The 26,379-nt window shown below is 37.7% G+C and overlaps 1 protein-coding gene and 1 pseudogene across 3 annotated transcripts in view; one reads left to right on the forward strand and one right to left on the reverse strand.

The window, feature by feature from the left end:
* The first annotated feature begins 5,634 nt into the window (after positions 1–5,634).
* Positions 5,635–5,753, forward strand: LOC120595925 (uncharacterized; annotated as a pseudogene).
* Positions 5,754–7,626: 1,873 nt separating this feature from the next.
* Positions 7,627–26,379, reverse strand: part of POFUT3 (protein O-fucosyltransferase 3) — a 57,792-nt gene continuing 39,039 nt past the window's right edge. For all 3 annotated transcript variants that reach the window (XM_039853478.1, XM_039853479.1, XM_039853480.1), the window contains 2 exons: positions 16,438–17,273; positions 7,627–8,165 (listed from right to left, as the gene is read on the reverse strand). In XM_039853478.1, the coding sequence (XP_039709412.1) occupies positions 7,941–8,165; positions 16,438–17,273 (1,061 nt within the window). In that variant the 3' untranslated portion in view covers positions 7,627–7,940. The remainder of the gene's footprint in view (positions 8,166–16,437; positions 17,274–26,379) is intronic.

Raw genomic sequence — 26,379 nt, forward strand, 5'->3', positions numbered from 1 at the left:
GTCATCTCCACCCAGGAGATTGGGAGACTGAAAGCAGCCTCTACTGGCAAATCTCTCAATCAAAAGAAAAAAAAGTTTAAAATTTCACCCCACCATGGTTAAACTGAGGTTTTGTGTGTGTGTGTGTACACACACACACACATACACACACACACACATACACATGCAGAAGGGGAGGATAACTATTTACCTCAAATGGTTATTGTGACAACTAAGTGCCATTATACATGACATCCTGGAGCACCCCGTGCTCAGAGACTGTTTTGGAACACAGTGGAGCTTATTAACAGCTTTCACTCTCAAAAGTGTCCCACTTTGGATGAGAAATTATAAAGTTATCCTTACTTGCTGTCACAGTGTTTCCAGAAAACATACCCCGCTAAAAAGCACAGACGGGACATCCTCTTTCTGAATAAGCATTGCCAAAATGTGTTTTCAAGATAATCTCTAGAGCTACTGCAAAAACAAACAAACAAATAGGGAGGGTCGTCAAGTTTCATTTTCATTGTTTCTGCTCCATTACCTGCAGGCTAATTGAATTTGCGATTTTAGACTGTGGAGATAGAAAGTAGAAGATATCTGTGATCACACTCTGCTACTTAAAAATGTTCATCTAAGTGACCTGTGTTCTCAGATAGCAGATATTATTATTTTAGTGGTGAAATGAGTCTTATTAATGGTGTGTGAACTACATACACAATGACTGAATGAAGCTTGTAAGATAAAACTTTTTCAAGCACTATGACTCAGTATATACTGACTCATCCCAGACCCTGTACTTAGGGTGAACTGATGGAATTTAGCCACAGGAGAACTGCTTGCCCAGAGGGGTCACTATCATTATTGCCATTCCCTAAGTCATAGCTGTTATACCTGCCAGAAATCACCCCATGTTGACAGAAGAAATGCCTCTTTTTCTGGGGACAGTAATAAAACAATGGAGTTAAGGATGAAAAGAACAGAGAACGGATTTGCCAACTTCAATTTTGAACTCTTAGTATTTTTAATACAACATTTCAATATAGCATGTTTAATACACTCTATCAATATAACCCATTTATATCGCATTTCATGTTTCTAATAACATAATGGTAGGGATTCAGGAGGTAAATTCTAGCTCATGGAGCTCTTACAAAACAGAGAAATAAAATCTTCCTGGAAGAGGTTTATATTTTTCCTAAGGCATTTCCATTTTTGTTCTCCTACTAGAATTAGAATGTAAGTTCTGTGGTAGCAGAGGTTTTGTTGGTTCCATTCACTGCTGTATTCCTGTGGCCCAAAATAATTCCTGGCACATAGTAAGTGCTCGATTAAAACTTACTGACTAATAAATAAATTCCAGACAGACTGATATTCTAAGTAACCCAAATAATGAGAAATTCTCTGATATATTTTAAAAATATTTTTCTTGCTCCTTAATACTTTTTATTTCCCAATTTAAAAAAACCAAAAGGCTTGTTTTTCCTATCAAAAGCTCTGATTACTTTTATCTTATCCCAATTTTCAAGTAATCAATTTTTTAAATCTCCCATTGGAAGTTACATTTTTACTTATGAAACTCTTTGACTAAAATATATATATTTAAAATAATTGTGCCTCTCCAGTAGATAATACTATCTTTTCCTTCCTTAGAATTGTAAAAACAAACTAAAAACATCCTTACATGTCATCGTCTCTGTTTTCATTTAATGTCAAAAGCACCATTTCACCACCAATATCATCAAAAAAGTCTCTAAGTATCAGGAAGCTGTCAAGCTCAATGAGGTAGAAATTCGTTATTCAAAATTTTAATTTTCACTTAAAAGCTGAAACTTTACCATTGGCAACAAATTCTATCAGTTCTCTTAAAGTGGCAGGCTCATTTTGTTTTCATGAAAATGACTGACGAAAAAACTAAGACTGAACCACCAGTTTACCAGGTGTTCTTTTGAGTAAAAATGGCATTTCATGGAAAAACAGCTTTTCAGCTCACAACTTAAACAATTGCACGTGCTTTTCCTTCAGATTTCCATGTGCTTTGGTTTGCAACAGAAGTGCTTTATGTATACTCCCCATTTTGTCACGCAGAACATTAAAAAGGTTGACATGTACTCAAAGGCCAAGGTTTAATAAAATTAGTCATTTTTATTGCTTCATTAAGGACATTCTTAAGAAAAACTGGCTTTATTTTTCTGTGAGTGTGACTCATCAGGTGAGTTTTCATAGTCATGTTTACTCTGTATATATAAGAAACAACTTGGGCTCATTCCAAAGGCTCCTGGGATAATGAATGCCCCTGCCTCAAAACCATTAATATCACCCCTTGTCTCTACTGACAATTTGTAAATTTCTTTAATTACCTCCTCAGTCAGTTTTTTTTTTTTTTTAATTAAGGCATTCATGATAGTAAAATTCCTTATATTTATATTGGCTTATTTGGGCTGAGTATATATCCTCCTCTGGTGAGCGATGTTGGATGATGTGGTCATGGTTTGAATAGGAAATAAAACAGGGAATAAAGTTTTGACCTATTGCTCAAAATGCCCTTGGAGGCATTAATCAATGTCCAGTTCTGACTCATTTCAGAAGCTTCAGAGACAATAGCTGCACTGCTCATGTCTCTGGTTCCAGGGGGATACAAGAGTAGATATGAGGGAAGAAACCCCAGGATGGTGAAAAGAAGTCTGTCAGTCATGACTGGTCTTACCTTCTTAGGTATACAGCCATGCCTTACCATAGGTTTGGCTGTCAAGCCCAATCAGTTGGGAAGACAAAAATCATGGAGAGGCACTTCTGCCCTGCCCACACCTCTGCCTCTTGCCCATGTCCTTAATAATCCCCACCACCAGCACCAATGGAGTCACTAATTTAATGGGTTGAGTCCAGGATATTGATGGGGCCACATTTTATTAGTCAGAGAGATTACTATGACTTAAAAGTGAGCTCCCATGCATTGTATCCCATACTCTTGCATCTATAACATATGAAGAGCTAACAAGGCTGAAAGAAGACCTGATTAGGTTCCTCCCCTTTTCTTCCTTTTTGGATCTTTGGTTAATGAGTAAGCAGGATCAGGACCTACAGACCTGGTCATCTTTTTCTCTTCTCTCTTGATATAGGCACACTGAACAGGCTGGTCCCAAGATTCAGAATTGGGAAATGAAAAAGCAGTAAAAGATCCTACTTAGGCTTCAAATCTAAGTTATATGTTCGATTCCAGCTTTTACCAGAGGTCATTGCCTTGAGTTTATTAGGGTTTGCACAGCTTCTATAAAGAGGTTGTTTCTCACTATGCTGTTGGGAGCTTTGTATACAACTCCATCAGAAATTTCATGGAGAGAGCAAAATTTAAGCATTCCTCAGTTCCTGGTTTTAATACCATCATAATAATATCACAATGTCTTACCCAGAATCTGTCACAACTCTCTCTCATGTCTTATTTATATCTGCTATAATGCCTAGCACAATGCCTACCTAATAACAATAAATATGGATGAAATAACTAAATGAAGAACAAAAGGGTACCATCCCTGGTGCTATCATTAGTAATTCCTTTTTTCTGAACAAATCTCAAACCACATCTTCACAAACAAAAGGGTTATGGCCACATATAGCTGGAACAACTACAGCTAGCATTTACTGATTTAAGTACAAATATGAACATTAGCTTACTTAATCATCACAATAGCCTCACAGGGAGTTTGGATATTATAATATCCATTTGACAGATTAGTAAACTGAAGCTTAGAAAGGCCAAAGCCTTGATCGAAATTGTAAAGATGGTATATTGGAGAGTGGGAACTCAAACCGAGGCTTTCTTACTATAGAGTCATAGCTCATTATTCTATATTCCCTCTGAGTTTTCAAGCATTTATTTCTGTTATCAGAAGAAAATAAAGATATATAGGTATTAAAATTATGAAATAAAGATATTAGCACTAATGACAACAACGAAAATGAAAACAAAGGAAAGAAACTTCCTAAAGAGGGGTGAAGAAATTTTTTATAAAATATTCAGGATTGCAAAAGTACTTTAAACATATACTGACTACCATTTTTCTTGGCCTGTGAACTTCTCTATTGTACACTTTTGAAGATTCCAAGAAAGATATATGTCACTTATGCAGAGTTGTATTCATCTTGCTCTGGATAATCAACATCATTCATTGAAAATTAACTCTACACTGGATTCCCCTAATAAACTGTTATCTTTAGCAGGAATTATGTGCTATTAATGATTTTTTTCAATGTATAATATTACACTGGGCATTTCAAGGTCAGTTCTGTACTGTACTTAGATTCATACAGTGTTCTATAGATACTGAGCTTGTTTTCCTATGTGGAAATACACAAGGTGTAACTCTGAAGGAACGATGCTCATTTTTGCTTATGTCTTTTATTTCTGAGTAGTACATAGAACACTGTATGCATTCAATCTGTAACTAATAATGATAATGACCTCAGCTGATATTCTAGATATTAGAATCTGGTCCTTAATAGCAACAAACAAGCCAGTCGTGTTCAGGTTCTGAAATATTATATTTGCTACATGATCAGTAGTCAAAGTTGCCTCCATATTTAGGTGAAGAAGTGAAGACTATTAACCAGCATTAGTAATTATTTTCGTCAACATTCCTGAAAAGGTGTTTGTCCACCTTGTCATATTGCCTTGAAAATCAGTCTTTAAGAACAAGCTGAGTAGAAAATACCAATGATAAACAGAATGCTGCATTGCACGAAGTGCTTCACAGCCATGAGTCATTCCTCACAGCAGCCTTGCTTAGTCATATTTCAAAAATGGAGACAATAAAGTCAACAGAAACGGGTGGTATGATGAAATCAACACAGATAAAATATACTGAGAGGCATTACATGGATCTCAAAAAGCATAGCGCCCATTTTGTAGATACGAATCCTGCCACAGTGGGGACACCTCTCACAGCATGACAGCAACTGTCAGAGTCAGTTTTAATAAAACCCCTACTGCATTGTCTCAAATCTATGGGTACTCAGAGTCCCACAGAACTCTTTGTGTATTTTCTTCTTTTGAAAAACACCTCATTTTCAAATTCATGAAATTCCCTTCCCTACAGTCTCTTCCTCCACAAAAATTTTAAGCCACATTAAATGATCCATGATTTTATTTCACTAAATTTGTTCAGGGCTACATACATTAAAAATGTTAAAGAGAACTTAATCTACGAGTTCTTGATGAAGAACCAAGGTAGAACAAAATGACATGAAATTTTTTTCTGGGGGGTGAGGTTTAAGACACACACAGTAGCATATAAGCACTAGGTATATGTTTAAGACAATTATGGCGAGAACTGAAGCTACCTGATAACTTCTCACCAGAGCACAAATCGTATGTTGGGCTTTCCTTTAAGAGTACAAAAACAACCCCCACCCCCCCAAAAAACCCACCTTATTTAATACATTTTTAATACACAATTTAAAATCTGGTCTTAAACAAACAATCCCCCTTGCTAATCCTTTCTCCTTACATTTTGTCAGAGAAAATGGCAGAGATCAATTCCTTTCCATCCTCAATACTATGCAATAAATATGTTTCTTCCTCCAAAGAAAAGTATGCTTCCCTTGAAAAACATATAGCAGCTCTGAAATCATTTGTTAGTGTCTTAATAAAAATGCTATAACTACGGCCATGCCACCCTGAACGTGCTCGATCTCCTCTGATCTCGGAAGCTAAGCAGGGTCGGGTCTGGTTAGCACTTGGATGGGAGACCACCTGGGAATACCAGGTGCTGTAGATGTTAAAAAAAAAAAAAGCCTACAAAATTAAACTTCTTAAATTTTGATAAAAAAATTAAAGAATGTTACACAGAGAAGATCTTCAAAGACCAGACCAATCACTTCTTCTTAGGTACAAAAACTAAAGCCCAGTGAGGCTAAGAAATTTGGACAAAATCGTATTTAGTTAACAGCAGAGCGGGGATTGAGAAAGAGCCTAGTCATAGAGCAAAAGCAATGTGACCCATCTTACTTCTAAATTAATATAATGGTTTCAGTTCTCATTTCTCTGGCCCAGACAGAGATAGAACTACTTAAGAAAAAAGATTGCCCATGGCAGGCACAGAAAGTCACTGGCCCATGAAAAAAAGGGAATTGGAACTGCAGGAGCTCACCTAAGTTTCTCCCTTACACCACATCAGGAACATGAGTATCAGGGACTCTTCCTGTCCTCTAGAGCTTACATCTTTCCACGATAAAGAACACCAAAGCCATGACACATCCGGTGGCACCAGGCTTTAGTAACATCTAGAAGCCTTCCTTCCCTTGAATGGAAAGAAAATGTGAGCCAGTGTCCTTCATAGAGATCCAGCAGATGTTCCAGACGAAACTGCTAAACCTTGTCTGTGACAGGATCAAACAATACAGGGAGTGCTCGCAAACCTGTGGGGCTGCCCACTGCAGGTTGTGCATCATCCTAAGAAAAGACAAATCAGCTTCAATAAAATTGGAGTTCCTTGGGAACTCCACTCTTACATTGACCAAAATATACAGGCTGTCCAGCCCAAATCATACGATCATTATTCTGTTCAGCAGTACAAGGGACAATTGGGAACATCTCACTGATCAAAACACACAAGGAGGAGGCGCATCTTCACAAGAATTCCATTTTGGGGGTAGGAGGGGGAATGAGGCAGTATGCAGGGCTAAATGAAAATAAGAAAGGTTAAAGAAGTGGCTAAGAGTATGGAGAAGGTAGAGTTGGGCCTATGTTCTTTTGACTTAATAGATAGCGAATACACTTCACACAGCTTTTTTCACTCACTTACATCCTTGGAAACCAACAGATGGAATCTCTCATTTCCAAGTTCTAACGCATTTCATGTTCCTGCTCAGCATCAGGACACTGGGTTTGCCAAACACCAATAAACTGCAAATAGTGAGGTGAGCATCAAGAATCCACAGCTACACCCTCTGCCTCCCTTACAGCGGGGAAAGAACTCTATATTAGGTGAGTACAGGGTCTAGCAGGTACATGGGTCCAGTCGTGTAAACTGAAGGTGACCAGTGTCCATGAGAAATACAATAGTCCATCGTGGTACATTCCAAAACCACCAGTGGATGCTCGAAATCACAAGATAGTACTGAAACCTTTATATATGCTTTTTCCTGTACATACACACCTATGCTAAAGTTTAATTTATAAATTAGGCACCGTAAGAGATTAACAATAACTGATAAGAAAATAGGATAATTATAACAATACACTGCAATAAAAGTTACGTGAATGTAGTCTCTCTCTCAAAGTAGCTTATTGTACTGTACTCACCTTGTTGAGATATGATATGATGAAATGTCTCATGTCGAGAACTTTCACCTTTTCACTTAAAGGAAGCACTTTATGGATTCTCTTTGGCAAATGTGAATTGCCAGAATCACCACTCTTGTGCTTTGGGGCCATTAGTAAATAAAACAAGGGTGACTTGAACACAAAACTGTGTTCGAAACCGCGAAACCGAGGTAGTCGAACTGACAACTGAGATGGCTGCTATGCGACTAACTTGTGGGAAGACAGCGAGCGTCTACAGCGTGAAGACGCTGGAAGAAGGGATGATTCACATCCTGGGTGGGACGGAGCTGGACTCGCGAGATTTCATCATGCTACTCAGAACAGCGTGCAATTTAAAACTTACGAATTGTTTATTTCTGGATTTTTTGTTTAATATTTTCGGACCGCGGTTGACCTCAGGTAACTTAGACCATGGAAAGTGAAACCACAGATAAGGGGGAATGACCACATTTACTTTTTAGTATTAAAAAAATAGAGGTGACCCCTAAGGGTCATTCATATCTGTTATTTCATAGGGCTCATTATGAGTACTGCAGCAATTCTTATCCTAAAGAGTAGCTATTATATTCAAATATTAAGGCAACCTAGAAAATAAACCTCCAAAAGTCTCTAGTCTTTATCATCCTGATACTTTCTTAAGTTAGTCCTTGAATACTAAGGCCCAAAACTCTTGAGCTGAAAAGTTTTGATTCCTATCCACCAGCCACCTTAGTGCCTGGGCTTCTTTCTTGGATTGTTCGAAACTGGGTATCCACATCTCTCGCAAAGAGCTCCAATGTTGAGCCAGAGGTGAGAAAGCAAACACAGTAGGCTCCGGGCAACTCAGGTGGGTAACTTCTGCCTTCCATCTTTTGGGTGTTAAGCCCTGCATTGAGAGAAGGAGAAACAAGAATTAAAAACACATGTTAAGGAAGCTCAAGGCCCACCTTCCGGCCCCACAAAAACAGAACCTAGCACACACTTTCCCCAAAGCAAGTATGTTTGCTCCATAAAGTCTCAAGAGTTATACTGTTGAATAGTTGAAAGAGAGAAAATATCTAACATTTATTGAGAATGTTCTGTGCATTATACTTTGCTAGGCACTTACCACAGATTAGCTCATTTAATTTTTATGGCAAACATATTTTACAAAGGTAGAAACTAAGGCTCCAAAGTGTTACATTAATTGTTGCAAACAATATACCTACGATTGAACCTAGTTCTCTCCAGATTCTAAAGCTTTCTCCTCCTTCTTGTTATTTGTTTGGTGATTTATTTATTTCCTTTTCCCTTATTCCCACTGCCATATCCTCCTCTCCAAACATTTTAGTGCATTCAATACGATTCTTTGTATTTAAATGTCTTTTTAGAAAGTGTATTTTCATTTTCTGGGCACTTATTTTTCATTTACTTATATATTATTATATCATATATCTCATTCTGTTTGTTACTTTTTCATCAAACATTGTTTTTAATTGTATTCATGTTGCCACATGTATAATCTAATCCCTTGTTTTTAATGCATTTCCACTGCATTCAGCTGTCCCCTGCACAAAGATGTTTGCACAAAACAATAACACCTGACATGTGCATGAGACCTTCCAGCTTTTGAATGCTTTTACATGGACCTATACCCAAATGAGCTTGGTCCAAGCTCCATCTTGGTTTATTTCCATGGTCTCCTAACTAGTCTTCCTGATTCCACTCTTAATCGACTGCTAGCTACACTCGGCCGCTACCTGCATTGCAAGACAAAGTCAAAGTCCTTACTAGGATCTATAAGACCCATTCAGGATTTGGCCCTCTAATAATTTTCTATGAAATGGAGGAAGGAAGAGAGAAAGGAAAGAAATAAGAGAGAGAACAACAAAAAAGAGGAAGACAGAGAGACTAACTCTAGAATGGCAGATTGAACACGCCATCTAATTTCATTCCCTCCTGAAATGCCATTAAAATGAGATTCAAATAATTATTCTAAAAAGATACTAACCTGTAAAAACTAGGAGAATGGAAGAGGGCGAAAGAATAACAAGATGTTTGAGACTGGAAGGCAGATGGAAAAGTAGTAAATCACTTAACAGATTTAAAAAAAAAATAAAGTATCACAAGGCAGCAGGGAGATGAGCTGGGCAGCAGTCTGTTTGACACTGCAGAGCCTTAAGGCTCAGGAGGCACCAGATGCTCCTGGAAGCATCTGAGAGGGCAATAAATTAAGGAGAGTTCCTAGAAAGTCTGCTTACGAAGCAATCAAATACTCAGATTCCTTCCTCCTTTCCTTGTGACCAGGTGTGTTCTTCTTCCTTACTTGACAAAAGACTAGAGGTTCATTCCTTGCAGAAAGAAAACACAAGATCTTTGACCTGGAGAACAAATTTGAGGGCAGTGCTGTGGTACTATAAATAAAAGATTCAGTGAGCATATGAATATGTGACATTGAGACCCTCTTGTTCTCTTCCTATAATCCATTCCTAAAATGCTGGTAGGCAGGCCTTACAGTCCAGACAGGAAAATCAACTATCCTTCTCAAGAGAATGTGATATGTCCAGAAGGATGTATGTCAGATATTCCCTAAGAAAAAATCTAGCAGATTCCCCTACAACGAAGCTCACAGCCAAAATGCCCCACTCGTACTCAGAACTGCCAATCAAACCACCCTAATACGAGCAGGTTATCAAGATGACAAATCATCTGAGAAAAATTACCAACATGGAAAACAGATAAGGCAAGAAAATTTTAGAAAACTTGACAGAGAGCAAGAGAGAGAAAGAAAAAGATTAATTTAAAAAAAAAAGAAATCAGATACCAGAAAAGGAAATATTAAGAGAACCAAAAGAAATGATATCTTAGAAATTAGATATACAATAGCAGAAAAGAAACAATTAATAGAAGGGTTAAAGACAAAGTTGAGATACATTCCATAAATTAAAAGACAAAGAAATGGAAAAAGCATTTGAATATTAGACCACTTGGATTGGTTCTTTAACACTAGAGAACAAGTCTGACAGGAACAATATACAAATATTAAGAGTTACAGAGGGAAAGAAATAAATATCCAAGGAAATAATTATAAAAAGTTATGAATTATCCCCAAATTGAAAGACCTCAGTTTCAGAGAGACAAGGCTCACTAGAAACTCAGCACAATACAAACAGCCTCTTGTCAAAGTACGTTTCTATGAAATTTCAGGACACAAGGAAGAAAGAAGAGATTTTACAACCAGAGGAAAAGTCCAAGTGTGAGGATCAGCTGTGAGGATGGTTCTGGATTTCTTGACAGCAATAGTGGAAGAGTCAAAAAGCACTGATGAGATGTATTGATGAAGGTTATAACATAATGACTTTAAGAAGAAAAACGATATTTGTATAATCTAAAAATATCTCCTTGCTCCCCAAATTTATTAATTATTGTGGTGGTTTTAACATATGTTCACAAATTATTTGGTATTCTTCCCTCAAGAAGGCGAAGCTAATTCCCTTCCCTTTGAGTGTGGGCTGGACTTAGTGACTTGCTTCATAGAAGGAAAAAATTGGTAACCTCACAGTGGAAAAACCTAGAAGATAACATCTTAACCAGGTGATCAGAGTTAAAACATCACCAGGAACATGTCATATTGATTTCATGCATCCCCAATATAATGGAAAGAGAAGGGCCCTTATGTCTCTGCATAGGGCCCTTCTACCCTCAAATACAAAACTCGAGTCATAACATGATGAAAACATCAGACAAACCGTATGGGGAGACATTCTACAAAACACAAATCAGTACTCGTCACAAGGATCAAAGTTATTAAAATTGAAGAAAGCATGAACATCCATCATAGACTGAAGGAGACTAAGGAGACATGATGACTAACTACAATCTGCTTTTCTAGATTTGCTCCTGGGACAGACAAAAGATATTAGTGGAAAAGTTGGTGAAATATGACTAAAGTCTGTAGATCAGTTAATAGCAGTGTACCAATATTGATTTCTTAGCGTTGACAAACGTGACGTGGTTCTGAAAATGTTAACATCAGAGGAAGCCAGGTGAAGAGGATACAGGCACTCTCTACTGTATGTGTAACTCTTCTGTCGATTTAAACTCATTTCAAAATCAAAAGCTTTTTTAAAAGGCAATGACAAAACGCCTCCAAAATTCTGAAAGTGATGTCCACTTTAATATTTTTACAGTCAGCTAAACTATTGCTTAAATGTTACGGTAGAATGGAGACATTTCAGATATCCCCCATACAGCCTTCTCAGGAAGTTATATGAGGGTATGATCAACCGAAACATGAAAGCAAACTAAGAAAAAGAGAGAAAAGCATACAGGAAATAGAGATGTCAAAACAAGAGGAAAAGACAAGAAAGGAAATTCCCACGATGGTGGGGAAGGGAGATCTCAGGCGGAAGCTCTATACTAAACATAGAGGGCAGCCAGTGCATGTACTGGAGGTCAGAATGCTGGAGGGAGAGATTTCTTCAACAACATGAATTTAATTGGATGCCTGGTATATTTGAATATGTTCAAAGGAGATTTAAACAATCAACAAGGATTGAATTAGTAACGACTACATAAGAGAAATAAACAAAAAGACAATTACTAACTAGAGGGAAACAAAAAGTTGTAGAAGCAAGAGAAACAAATCATAGTATACTACATGATTCATGTCTGAATAAGAGTTACATAGTCATAATCACATAAACACTGAATATTTTAAAAATTAGTATAAGTATGTTATTTAAACACATTGAGTAAATACCAAAATAATTAGCTAACTATGGAGTAAGTGGATGCTTCTGGGATGGGGGAAAAGGGAAAAGTAAAAGACTGATCTCTTTTTATGTTTTTTATTATTATTTAAGTATAGTTGGTATACAATATTATATTAGTTTCAGGAATACAATACAATGATTAGACACATAGACACCTTACAATGCGATCACCACACTAACTCTACTAATCACCTCGTCTTTTGAAAAACGAACAAATTTGGAAGATTGACACTACCTCATTTCAAGGCTTATTATAAAGCTACAGTACTCAAATATAGACATATTGATTAGATAATACATATATTGGCCAATTGATATTTGAAAAAGAAACCAAAGTAATTCAATCAGGAAAGAATAATCTTTCCAACAAATGCTGTGGATATAATTGGATATCCAAGTAAACGAGCCTCAACTCTTACATCATACTACACTATAAAAATTAACTCTAAGTGGATTATAGACCTAAAGGTAAAATTTTAAACTATAATATTTCTAGAAGAAAACAGAAGCAAATCTTAGGGACAAAGATTTTTAAACAGCACATGAAAAGCATGAACTATAAAAGAAAACATTGATGAAAATTTCTAATCAAAATTAGAAACTTAACACTTCAAGACACTGTTAAGAAAATGAAAAGAAAACCTACAGACTAAAAGAGAACTTTTGTTAATTACACAATTGACAAGTGACTTGTATTCAAAATATATAAAGAATTTTTATAACTCAAGATTAACAAAACAACCCAATTTTCAACAAATGAGTAAAAGATTCGAAGAGACATTTCACCAAAGAAGAACTTGATGGCCAATGAGCCATTAATAGATACTTAAAATCATTAATTACTAGAGAAATGTAAATTAAACCACTGTGAGAAACCACTGTACACCCATCACCAAATGCTAATGAATGGAACTCATACAGTGCTGGTGGGAATGTAAGATAGAATAACTTTGGAAAACAGTTTGGTAGTTTCTCAAAATGTTAAACATACATCTACCATATGACTAAGCCATTCCACTCCTAGGTATTTACAGAAAAGAAATGAAAGCATATGTTCATACAGAGACTTGTACATAAATGTTCAAAGCAGCCTTATTTGTAATAGCCAAATAAGGAAACAACTCAAATGTCCATCAACAGGTGGATGGATAAGCAAATTTTGGTATGTCCAAACTTCAGCAGTAAAAAGAAATGGACTACTGATACATGTATCAACATTGTGGATGAACGTAAGTATTATCTCGCAGAGTGAAAGAGGACAGACACAAAAGAGTACACAGTATCTGATTCTCATTTATACAAAATTCTAAAAAACTGCTTAAGCTTCTTTGTCAAAAGTGACAAAAAGCAGATAGGTACCTGAGGAAAGGGGTGGAGAGGAGATGGATTACACAGACGAAGAAACTTTTGAGAGATGATAGAAATGTTTGTTGTCTCAATTATGGTGATAATTTGACAAGTGTATGCATATGTCATAACTAATAAAATTGTACACTTTAAATATATGCAGTTTATTGTATGTCAATTATAGCTCAATAAAGCTAATTTTTTAAAAAGTTTGTTCCAATTCCATGAAATTATATTTCTGATGATTATATGTTCTTCAGCCTCTTTGAGGTCAGGAGTATTTATCAATAAACGTGCTTTAACTGACTAAAATCTCATAGGTAGCATCTTCAATACTGAAAGACTTTCTCCTATACAAATAAAGCAAACAACACCCAGAATAAGCCTACTCAGATTAACTAGGTGGGGAGGATGGACTCAGGGTGGCCCCCGTGATCCCATCTCCTGGTATTCATGCCCTGTGTAATCCCCTCTCCTTGACTGTAAGTGTCACTTGTCACTTGCTTCTATCTAACAAAATATGATAAAGGTGACAGGATGTATGTGATTACATGTGATTACATGTTTAAGATTGTAGCAATGGTCTTGCTAGAATCTCTCAGTCCCTGGCTGGCTCTGAGGAAACAGCCATGTTGGGGAAGCCCGCATGACAAGAAACTGTGCATGGCCTCTAGACGCTGAAGGCAGCCTCCAGCCTACGACTAGACAAAAATATTAAAGCCCTCAGTTTTCTAACCTCAAAAACCTGAATCTGTCAGCAAGTGTTTGAGTTGAGAAGCAGACCTGTCCCCATTTGAGCCTCCATATGAGAACCCAGCCCTTACTGACACTTTGATTGCAGCCTTCCTGAGTACCCCACTAAGGCATGACCAGAACCCTGACCACAGAAATTGTGATATAACAAATCTATGTTGTTTTAAGCCACTACATTTGTGATAACATTGTTTACACAGCAATAGATAACACACTAGGTTTGTATGATTATAAGAGGGAGAGGAAGGGAGAGGCAGAATAAAGGGCAATGCATTTGATATTCTAATCCTATTTTCGAAATTCAAGTGATTTAAACTATTTTCAATTGCAAGATAAAAACTAATCACAGAGGAAATCAAACGATTTCTTTCAGCTTTTTTGGGAGGAGGGGGAGCTGAAAGAGAAAAAGCAAAGAAACATATTTAAGTAGCTTACTTTAAGGCATATCATATAAATGCTGTAACAAACCTTATCAAATAAATGCAAATGAAAATGGTCTAATAACCTTTAATTTACTTTCATGGTATATTTTGTTCTGCTTTTTCAGTAATGAGCACATTAGCATTAGAGATTTGTAATAAGTTCATTGAAATGCAAGTGAAGCCCTGTAATCATCTTCACTGACCACATTTCTGGGAAGAATGAGAGCACGGTGGAGGAAAGCCTGCTCTATGTATGTTTCCTCAGACTCCAAAGAGAAGGACATTCAATTATACCATCTTCAGGCACTCTGAAACACCACAATCAGTTAGCAGTTTCTGTTGGAAATGCAGGAATGTATATATTCTCCTATATCTTTTAAAAAGCCATGCACCACTGTTGCTATACCCTCTTTTCCAGTCCACAGTAATCATTCCAAAAGGGCTTCTGTGAGGTGCAGGAGCAGATGGGGTTTATGTGGTTCTTTCAGTTTTCTGTGAATATAATGTCCAAGCTTTGAAAGGATTAGGACACACAGAGCAGGCAGACCATTACTCTCAGAAGTTCTGTTTTATACCTTGAGATATTCTGAAAATAAATAATTGGTATGGCATGGACAATTAATATGGTCTCTACTTTCTCATGTGTTTTTGCAATCATATGTATACTTTATTTTTTGCTGTAATGTGGCCTTATAAATTAGGTTATAAAGGAAGTCATTAGAAATTGGGAGAATTCATTGAGAAGTGATGTAATATTTAGCATTCCTGTTGCTGACCAAGACACTCAGCTTAAGATAGCTGATTCTATAAGTGAAAATTTGTTATAGAAAACCAGATAAAAGAATTAAAATTTTCATAATAATTAAACATTAGAAAAATAACATTTCAAATATTTTAAATTTGTCTAAATACGCATATTTAGTACATAAAAGCCTTATATAGTATACATACAATACATAAAAATAATCCTGCACAGTTTACATTTATGTTTGACCTGAAATTAATATGCTAGCCAAAATATTTAACAAAAATTGTTTGCCTTTAGAGAATTTAGATAAATTATGTCCATATGGGAGTCAGGCAAGGGAATCATGGGTAATAGCCGACTAGTATGTAACGGCTATCTTATTTTTAACATTTTTCAAAGGGAGTTGAAACTAATCTTTCTTTCTCTTTTAACAAATTACCTTTTAAAAAATTCAGTTATGTATAAAGTGGGACCATTCCTGATATAAATGAATAAAGTAAGTAAATAAATGTTAAAAGCATCTAGAAATTTGAAGACATTAGCAAGAACTTAATTTATAACAATTTAAGAAAAAGAAGTCTTTTAAGGATTATCCCCATCATTATTTGAATATTCTCTATACATTAATAAACATGTGCATGTTCCAGGAAGAGAAAGAGCAAGGATCAAAGAAAGAGAAAGGTTAATTGATAATGAATGTGAAATAAAAACAAGTTTCCAAACAGCAGCCTGTGGGGTATAAGCGTAAAGGGTCTGGCAGAAACCACAGCATCGATGCGAAGGTTAAAGGATTGGCCACGTGGATGAGATTGGGAGCTTCAAAATTTTTTATTTTTCGCCCTTGTTCCCTCCCTCTGCAGTCTCCTTGTATCACCACCCAGCACCTGCAGCATGGTGTCCTCCGGAAGAAACAGTAAAGGAGAATTTAAGGCCTTCCGGAAGAAGGGCATGTCAGTACACTTCATGGCAGTCCTCAAAAGATAGTGATGAAATATTTAACCTTCCTGCAGAGCCTGGCCTCTCAGACAGGAATGAGGAGCAGCAATGAGCTGCAACAGAAGGATGAGGAATAACAGAGACCATCAAGATGGCCATCCTGGCACCTCTTTGCCAAACCTAGATCCAGCCACTTACCTGTTCCTGAAGCCTAATATTATCCCACACCTTGTTGCACACCATACACTCAAATGCATCGATGTAGTTGTCTTGGTTAATGTCTTGCACTCCCCATTTCCGTTCCCTGAGGGCTGTGAGAAGTCGCTGGTTAGAGATCTCACCCTTCAGCTTCCACTTTATGTAGGCCTCGTACAGCCTGTCATCATAGTCCAGTTGTCTGATGTAACTTGCCAGTTCTCTAGGGTGGGAAAATTCTGATACGATAATGGCACTTCTGTTACTTGGAAGCCAGTCTGTGATGCTAGGGGAACCATAGTATACAGGGACTACCCCCAGTTTTAGAGGTCTCCAGAACTTCTCAGTGATGTAGTCGTCACAAACCGCATTCTCAAAAGCAAGGATAAACTTATACTGTGCAATGATGCTATAAAAGCCATCGGCATCCATGGAGGCCGGGTTTCTCAGCTGCTGAGGGAGGTCTTTGTTTCGTAAACACTCGCCGTAGGAATCAACCTCTATGTAGGTCATCAGCTCTCGAACATAGCTGTCCCGATCCGATGGTGGGTCGCAGTCCGACTGTACATACACCAGCGGAGCGAGTCTTGTTCGAAGGTTGTTTTTGGACTGCAAAGGGACCAGGTATCGGTGTGACTTGAGGACTTCTACGCCCTCTAAGTACTGGGTAGTTAGTGGCAGGTGGGAATGCCGGCTGAATGTGGCAGTGTAGTTGAACAAGGTGATGACTGGCTTGTGAAAGAGCTTATAATTGTTTTTTGGAGATTCTTCATGAAAAAGGGCCCAGTCATGATGGGCTTTCCGAGGCAGAGGTAAGCTATCTATGTTAAAGTCAGTACCTAGGAGAAGAAAATAAAATATTAGTATGTCCAAAAGAATTCTAGTATTTGGATTTGAGTCCACATGGTAAGATTAGAACACAGGGGAGCGAGCCGGAGACTTTCACCTTGGAAAATTCTCCCAGAGAGAATCACCGAGGAGAGGGGCCCTCTCTCTCATGTAATGGAAAGGGAAATGCAAGTAGTGTCTAGCTGGGTTCTAAAGGGAGAATTTATTCCACTGCCTCCTGCAATTGGCTGTTTTTCCTAGAGGTGTTGCCTAAGAGAGGACACAAGCAATAAAGAGATAGACAGTTCTTAAAAAATAAAAGAGCAAGAGAAAGGAAGCCAAAAAGGGAAAAGCAATCAGCTTGGCAGATTGATTAACTGAAAAAAGGTGAAATCATGCAAAAGTAGCCAGAACAAATATACAGGATAGATTTTTTAATCCAAATGATCGATTTCAACAAAGTGCAGTTAATCAATCTTAGTCAAAATGGTAGACAAGAAGCTTTTAAAGACGAAATAGCTGATAATAGCACTATGTTACAGACTGCTGCAGGATGGACATGAATTAACAAGCACATCAAGAAATAAAGAAGGCATAACAGGATTACAATTATGAATGATTCTAGTTTCCACAGGATTAATTGGGAAACCTTTGAAAGATGATAATGTGCAGACAAAGGTGATGGATGTGGCAAACAATTGTTTCCTCAGTCAGGAAGAATTTATTTCTATAACTGAGAAAAAAGAATTAGGACACTATCACAACATATAATACAGAATGCCTAAAGTGTTTCTGACACTGATGATTTTGTGGCCCCTGATTTGTGTTTTTTTAAATGTTAGAAAATGACAAAAACAAAAATAAAAACAAACAAAAAAAATCTTTTAGCACCCAAGTGGAGAAAAAGCACCAAATAAATGCTTCTAGCAGAATAAAACATATTCTCCAGTAGAATTCATAAAAAATAATTATTTAATGCCAGTGAACACTCTCAAATAAATATATACTCTTTAGTGCCACCAGTACATCAATGAGAAATCAATTAACCAAGAAAGGCTTTTAAACAATTAAAGACCAAATAAGATTATCTTGGAGGACATATACTAAGCACAGAGAAAATGCTGAAGAAAGTACGACTGTCTTGATAACAGGCTTTTATTCTCAATGATCAGGAATAAAAGACTAACATCTAAAAATGGTTATATATTTGTTTACTTGGCATTTGCTATACTTGACCTTTACATCAAAAAGAATACACACTTGAAATTTAATGGCTTATAGAGTTGGATGGTCAGCAAAGGTTAAGAGAGAAACATGAGGACATGAAAGAAGAGAATTTTAGAAGAAAGGCAATGTAATGCATTGAAGCGGTTGTTGTTCAAAAGGCACTAGGCTGGTCAAGTGCTAATGAAGAGAACTGGAACCCATAAACTTCAGTTAAAACATAAAGTGTCCACTGAAAGCATAACAGAGAATCAAGGCCATTTGCCTAGGAGAGGAAGAACTGCAGTCCAATCCCTGGGAGTCAGAGGCAAGGATCAAGCTGTAAGATTGGAGACTAGAAGGGATATGGTTAAAACAAAATTGGGTATAGAATAAACTGGGGGACCAGATACAGGTGTCCTGAGTGAGTGACTCGAACAACAGTGGCTGTCTGCTAATTGTTATGTGGCACACCTGTGATTTATAATCTGGCTCACCCCCTGAGTGTCACAGCAAAGTTCCAACATGCAGAGGAGAGAAGAAGCAGAAAGACACAAGGCCTGCCTCCAGTGCTTCAGGGAACAGAGAGGGCCTGAGTTTCATCTCTGCTTGTCTATATGAGTAAAGTACAAGAGAAACTAAACATGGCTGTGTCTAGACCTTTTGGCAGCCACTCTCTAGAATCACTCAGGTTGTGTTGGTAATGAGAATGGGACTTGAAACAGGTACCAGTTATAATGAGCCTTACATTCATTATAACTAGGAGAAGAGAGCTTACAAGCTCTTTGTACCTTTAGTCAAGTTGCTATTGGAACTTTGATGTTGGAAGGAAAAGAGAAAAACTTTGGGTCTCTCCCATATGCAATCTGCAATAGCAAAAAAGCCTGCAGCACCTAAGCAAGTAACATTTACTTATATTCACGTACTAAAAAGCAACACAGCTTTTTAAAAATGAGAGCGTGAGGTTCTCATACATCCATCTGAATTTTGTTTAATTTTTAGGAGTGGGCTTTATATCTTTAATAGTGGGAAAATGCCTCGTTCATAGAGCAGAAAGTTAAAGGGATCTAACTTTCCAGAAACATTTTCCATTATTTACCATCTTAAAAAGTATTTCCTTGAACTGATAGAATAAAGTAATTGAGACCATAGTTTCATCACCCAGGGATGACCATTGATAATAATTTGTGATAAATTTCTTCAGTGGTTTTCTTATCCATAACGGTGCACTGTAAACACTATGAGATTCATATTGCATGTGACTTCAATGTCTTTTATTAAGCTCAAATTTTTAGCATGAAAAAAAAGTACTTCCTAGTTACTTTCCTAACATACACACATACAACACAAAGACATACACATTAAAATAGGTTTTCTATATCTTTACAAACTAAAATTGTTTTTTTGAAAGTCATTGTTCCCAGTGAGTTCCTCCTCTAAACCTAGAGTTTCAGATGGTAAACTCTCAAGAGTACTGAAATTAAACTGTAACAGACACAGAAGACTTCACTGAAGATATCATGGAATATGAGTATCAATATTAAGCTATTTCTAAAAGGTATGGGATGTGCCTCAGGAAACAACTGAGTTATTTAGCTCTCTCTGACTCCAGGGCAATGCCCATTAAAACGCGAATTTGAATGAGGGTTTTTAAAGAAATAAACACCAATTGACCTATGGTAAATCCAAAAAAAAAAAAAGTGACGAACTTGCATGTGATTGGTTCGCTAGACATCTTAACAACTTCATTTTAACTTTCATTTCTCTGGGTTATTTTGTGTTTACTAAATACTGACAAATTGATTTGTTCCTTTAAATAACAGCTGACAAATAGATCTTAAGCACTAAAGTGCATTGTAAAGGAAATTGCGACTTGGAATACAAATAGAATAAACTTAATGCTGGCAAATGATCCCAGACTGCCGATTGTGGAGACTGGGTTTGAAACAGCTGTTAAGCAGAAGAGCGTCAATGGTTTATGACACACCTTTTCTTCTCCAGGGGCATATACTCTTCTTTTGCGATTCCTACACAAACTTGGTGAAAACAGAAGGCAACACAAGTCATTAACTCCGCTTGACTAACAAACTTCGAGCCATTATCTGGAGCTAACAACCCCTGGTGGGGACCGGAATTGTCAGACTGGCCAATGGTAAAGGACAAGAGAGATCACTGGTCCTGCTACCACATTGATGCTGCTGAATAACTTACTCTTGGCACCTCTAAGTGCATCTGCAAAAATATTACTCAGCTTAAACCCAGTCCACTTGGGAAGATGGCATGACTTAATTTGGGAAAAAAATTTTTAAAAAATGCTTCCACAAAATGTCCTCCAAAGGTAATTTCTCTTTTTAGAAAGAACCTCTACCATAAAACTGTCTCATAAAACGTGGTCCCACAAAAAACACCCCAATAGAGGAAATTAAAACTTTTGAGGAAGAACACTTTAAGCCAAAGGGCCGCCTTGTATATTATCATCTAGCATTTGCAAAGTTCGTTGCTAATTTTAAAGACATTTCACATGAATTTTCTCAACTTACCCACATAACCCAATCAGGTCATTTATTTTCTCTAAGATTTGATGGTTAACAAAATGTGAAAGAAAGGCTCCTATTACCTCAGGCTAAATTCTAACCAAAGGTACTAGAATTTTGTGCCACATATGTGCTCTTGAGGCTGGCCTACCTCTAGTCAATTCAGAGAGACTTTCAGGCAGGCTGCTTGACTCAAAACGCCCTCATACTAGACCCAGTTTCTTCTTCCCTTTTTTCCCATCACCTCTCTTAATGAGTCCTTTTACCTGTCCCTTAATCAATTCTATGTCACAGAGCTTTCTCTCAATTATACATGTTCAATTAGGCATTTGTCCATTCTACCCCAGGGCCTAGAAATTTCTCATCTCCTTATTGAATCTGCGTGGTGGGCCAGTCAATAACTTTGCAGTCCCCATCCTAACAGGGCAGGACCTGAGGGAAGAGTACAAATAGAGTCCCATGTACCATATGCCTAAACATTTAAAAGCTATAAATCAATTTAACAAGCTGTTAAATGTTTTATCCTTCTACCTTAACATATACACATTCATGATTTTTTAAAAATGTGCAAAGCCACAGTTCACACTAAATAAGGATAGCACATATTAAAATTTAACATCATTTTCTGCCACAGTTCATAATTCTTTGGGGGGGCTTAGCATGGGGTGAAAAGAGAAGGGGGATGATTCTCCCTCGCTTGCTGACTCGCCCTCACTCAATCCCTCAAACCTCGCCCTTTATTCACTCAGGATGACCACACATGAAACTTCCATCTTCTCTTCCTCTACAGGGTGAGGGTGAAGTTCACTCATGGTCCGCCTGTCCCTACTGGGCAGGTGCCTCATGAAGCACCTGAGTGTGTTGTCTCTCAGGTTCCTCCTCAGCTGAAAGGGTCCCCACCAGACAACCTCTGCCCCCATCCCTGCCAGCATCAGCCCTTCAAGTCCCTGAGAGGAACCTGTGGCTAGAAGGCCATATTCAAATTTAAAACTCTCAGATTCCTCAGAGTTCCAAGCTAGAATGAAGTGGTGCCTGGCCCTCTTTTCCTTCTACCCTTGGCTCTGTCTCACACTGTGAGGGACCCTGTGTTTATGGTCCTTCAATCTTCAAAGCCATGTTCCATCTTGACAGACTCCCTCTTCGACCAAACTTCAGTCAGGCTCTTCTGATCTCTCTTCTTACTACACCTCGACCTTGGCCTGACACTCTGCCCTTGGTCTGCAGAGCCCAGTTTCAGCAAAGAATTCTACTATGTTAGTTGAGCAAGAGTTCCCGTACCCTTGATATCTGATCAAGTTCCTCATCCTTGATGTCTAAGTCCTTGGCCTGCCTTTAGCAAGAATTCTCCCACCTTTGATAGTCTCAGTAATTTCCTATCACTCTGCTTGTCGGTTATAAATCCCCAGCTGTCTTTGCTGTATTCAGAGTTGAGGTCAGTGTTCTACTGGCCTCTCTCCTCTATTACAGTAGCTCATATAAAACCTATCTTGCCATTTTTAACAAGTTTCCAGTGCAGTATTATTTTTTACAGTTCACACCTTTGCAGTCACCCCTCACCAACCTTCAAGTCCAGTTTGCCCTTGGGAAGATAAAACAGGGAAGCAGCCAGTGCAGGCTCTGGAAGTGGGTTCCACTTTGACCTTCATAGCCAGGAATTCTGGGGCCCTAGAACTTGGAGTATGGCATGTTAGTTGGGAGTGGGGGGTGAGCATGGGCTCCGTGGCCACAGGTGGGCATGTGACTGTGGACCATGAATTCCTCACAGCTGGAAGAAGGCCAGAGTAGACAGACCCCTATTGGCCAAGTCTAAAGGTTCCGTTGTTCAAATTTAAGCTGCCGTTTATCCCCCCAAGCATGGTTACTTGATGACTAGAATTCATGTTTTACACTAAACAAGGGTCTAATATACCTTTTGTGATTCCTAAAACCAAGGACACGAATTCAGATTTTTTGCATGTTATGCTCTGTTTTGTATGAGGCTGAGACCCTGTTGACATCATTTCTCGGGAATGGCCTGCAATTAGGTCCCACCAATGAAAGTGCTTTAAGGAAACTGGAAGGTGGGAGGAAAAGAAAAAACAGCTTCCTAAAGCCCTCTCATGTAATAGAGGAAGAAGCAGCACAGGGGACTATGACCACATCTGCTCTAGTGGAGACATCAGTCATGTGGACAGTGGTGATAGCCACAGTGGCAATGGCGGCGACCTGGCAGTGCTGACTCATGGGTTTCTGTTCACCTCCAATGGTAGAGCCTTGGAGACCAGCTAATCTGCACTTTGGGTGAAGTGATTTCCAGCCTAGGGATGGTGTTGGTTTCCTGTTATTCATTTTGCATAGCCTTCCCCCTCCCTCGTTTGCTCCGCTAACCCTTCAACACCTTCGTAATCAAGTCCCATAATAAATTCCCACTGTTTGAAATATCTAGAATAATTTGTTTTCCTATCAGACTATGATTGATACATAAGTCCATTTCAAAACTTGGGACTTCCATTTGATTGCAACTTATTATTCCAAGTTGTGTTGCAAGTTTTTTCTTGCTCTCTTGCTCCTTGATTTTTCTAAAAATATTATGTTTCTTCACGATTCTTCTCCCCTGTGACCACCATCCCAGGTTCCTATTTTCCCCTCAGAGAATCGCCTTTCCATTTATTTCTCTTTTAGTCCATCTGGTAAAAATGTAGAAGCAGAAAAAATGCAAGTCTCCTACTTAAGAAGGGAAAATATAAAATCAGAAAATGAGACTCCTATTAAGAAAGGAATCATCAAATTTCTTAAAACCAATAGCACATTCATCATTCAGGTACTGTGTTATAAATTCCTTCTTTGAGCTGCTAATTAAAATACACAGAATACTGATGACCCAGGTAGCTACAAAGAATAATGAGATGGAGGTGAATGTCTCCAGTAAAACCGTATTTGACCACATTCTAAGTTTTATCGCAAATTACAAATTCTCTCCACTGTGTTTCTTGACATTGTAAAAAGAGATAAAGACTTTCTTGTTGCTAAAAGATTTTACTACAGAGCTTTTTACCCATCGGAAATGAAAACCTCTACAGCCAAAAGATGTTAAAGCTTATGAAACAATGGGCAAAACACAATTGTAGGAGACAGCAATAGTTCATAAATCACACCTATTGTTAATTACCTCAGCCATAGCTAAACTCACAGTGACCTCACCGAGTTAGTTCTCATTTCCTGCCTTGGATTAAATCATTTGTTTCATAAAGCTCAAACAGCTTCCAGTGTTCAAGATAACTATTACAAGTGCTACCTTCCTGCTATAACTGTCTGCAATACGCTGAACAGCATATTAAGGTACTTCTGACAGTATCTAAATGTAAATACAAAAGAAAATTCAGTTGCTTCCACAGCAATTATTAGAAAAAATGAGAATTAGATGTTGTGAAGACCAAGAAGAAACCAGAGCAGGAATAACAACCTCAGGCACTGCCCTCCTGCAAGGAGACTAGAGCCGATGTCACCAAGGGCTTGTTGGCAAAGCCACTTCAGAGTCCTAGAATGTTCTGCTGAACTCTGACTTAAAACTTTCATGGCAAGGCCCCATAGCTCTGGATTAAGGTTTGTGGTAACTCTCAAGGCATGTGAAGAATTTGTTGTTTGTTATCGGAAACCACGTTAGGGTGTTTCTTTATCTCTCTCACATTCTCCCTATTGCAGCCACCAAACCTGGAAGCTGAAGACACCGCCACTAACTTGGATAATCACAGCCATTGCTAAAAAGCAAGGTTTACTGAGTCCTACTACTTGAAAAAGCATTACGCTGGGAACTCTAGGGCTTTAAAGATGAATAAAATAAATCCCCAGGAAGCTATGATTACGAATGCAAATGCCTAACCATTAGCTGAAATTCAAAGTAGAATAAAACAAATACAAATAGTCCTGGTAGGTAAAAGAAAGGAATTATTATTTCTGACTAGTCGAAGAGTTTGGGGCTGGATTTCTGTTAAGTACATTTAAAAAAAAATCAAGTAATTAAAGAAAATAGATATGACCTAATTATTAACTCAGGGCAAACAAAGAAAGTAATCAGGAAAGTAACTGTCTGGTTCATTTATGAGTATCATTTGCATAGTCATAATCATGGAGTGAATATTTTTCTATTAAATGTAATGATATAACTAGAAGGTGGGGATACAGGAAGGTTGAGTGTGTGTGTTGAGCAGGATAGGGTACGCAAGTAAATTCCTCGTCTTCCAAGATTGAGTCAATAGATAATGCCCAATATGGAAAAATCATGAGACAGTAATATCGCCATTTACTTAAAGATCTGCTGGGAACAACCGAAAGAGTCAGATAAAAGTCCTGCAAATCAGGAGATAACTATTTGCCATTTAAACTTGGAGTATGTATATCTTTGATAAAAATAAAAATAAGTGAACAGAAGATTATATAGGAAAAATGTCTCCCTCTCCCATGCACTGGAACCCCAGGTCCCTCTCCTCTGTTAACAGTTTATTTTACGCTCTGCATTAAAAAAAAATAATAATAAAAATAGATGGAAGAATGGAAAGAACAAGGGAAGAGAGAAATGAAAAAAGGGAGGGAGGAGGAAGGCAAGAAGGAAATCACATTTAATTAAATCTAGGGAAGATAAATTGTAAAATACATCACTATTTTTGTGTGTCACTAAAAAAAGTATTTCCAATTAAACTATTTCACAATGCTTTCTTAGAATTTTTATTTAAACTTATTGAAAGAACTCTTAGATTTGCTTATAGATTTTTATCATTTATTTCTTGTGAATGCTTAGCAAAAATGTTAGATTGCTTGAAGTATCTAAAATGTCTTCACATTCAGAGTCTAACTCTTCTGAATCGTCTTGAATCTTTGATGTCAATGTTTTTGAATACAGTATTTTGCTCTGTGCTATTCACACTGTTAGCCATCAGATGACCATTTGGAGAAGCGACAGTGTAGAAGGATGTCTTAAATGCCTTGAACTGCTGAATAAAACAGGTCTGCTTAAGCCAGACTTCTGGCTGATTTGATAAATAAATGCCCGGATGACTAAACCAATTTTGGTCAGGTTTTCATACTTGCAGCCTGAGGTCTGTGGCCTAATGTTTGAGAAGTCTGCATATTGCTATATTTAGAAACAGTAATTTAGATGAGACCTTTCCTGCTTTTTTTCTAAAACAGGCTAAATTGCTACGCCAATGAACTTCTAGGAGATTTCCAAGTTGCCCAGCTCCTCATATTGGTTGTTCCCTATTTAGTTATCTTGTGGCTTTTTGTATGGACCAGAACTGTAGCATTTATCGTACTCAACTGCAATTGTGTGTACTTGTCTACTCCCCCGACCAGACATGAAGCCCTTCAAGGACTCATGTCTTGTAAATCTTTGCCTACAGAACCT

Source organism: Pteropus medius, unplaced genomic scaffold (genome assembly GCF_902729225.1).
Source record: "Pteropus medius unplaced genomic scaffold, Ma_sr-lr_union100, whole genome shotgun sequence".
Lineage (NCBI taxonomy): Eukaryota > Metazoa > Chordata > Mammalia > Chiroptera > Pteropodidae > Pteropus > Pteropus medius.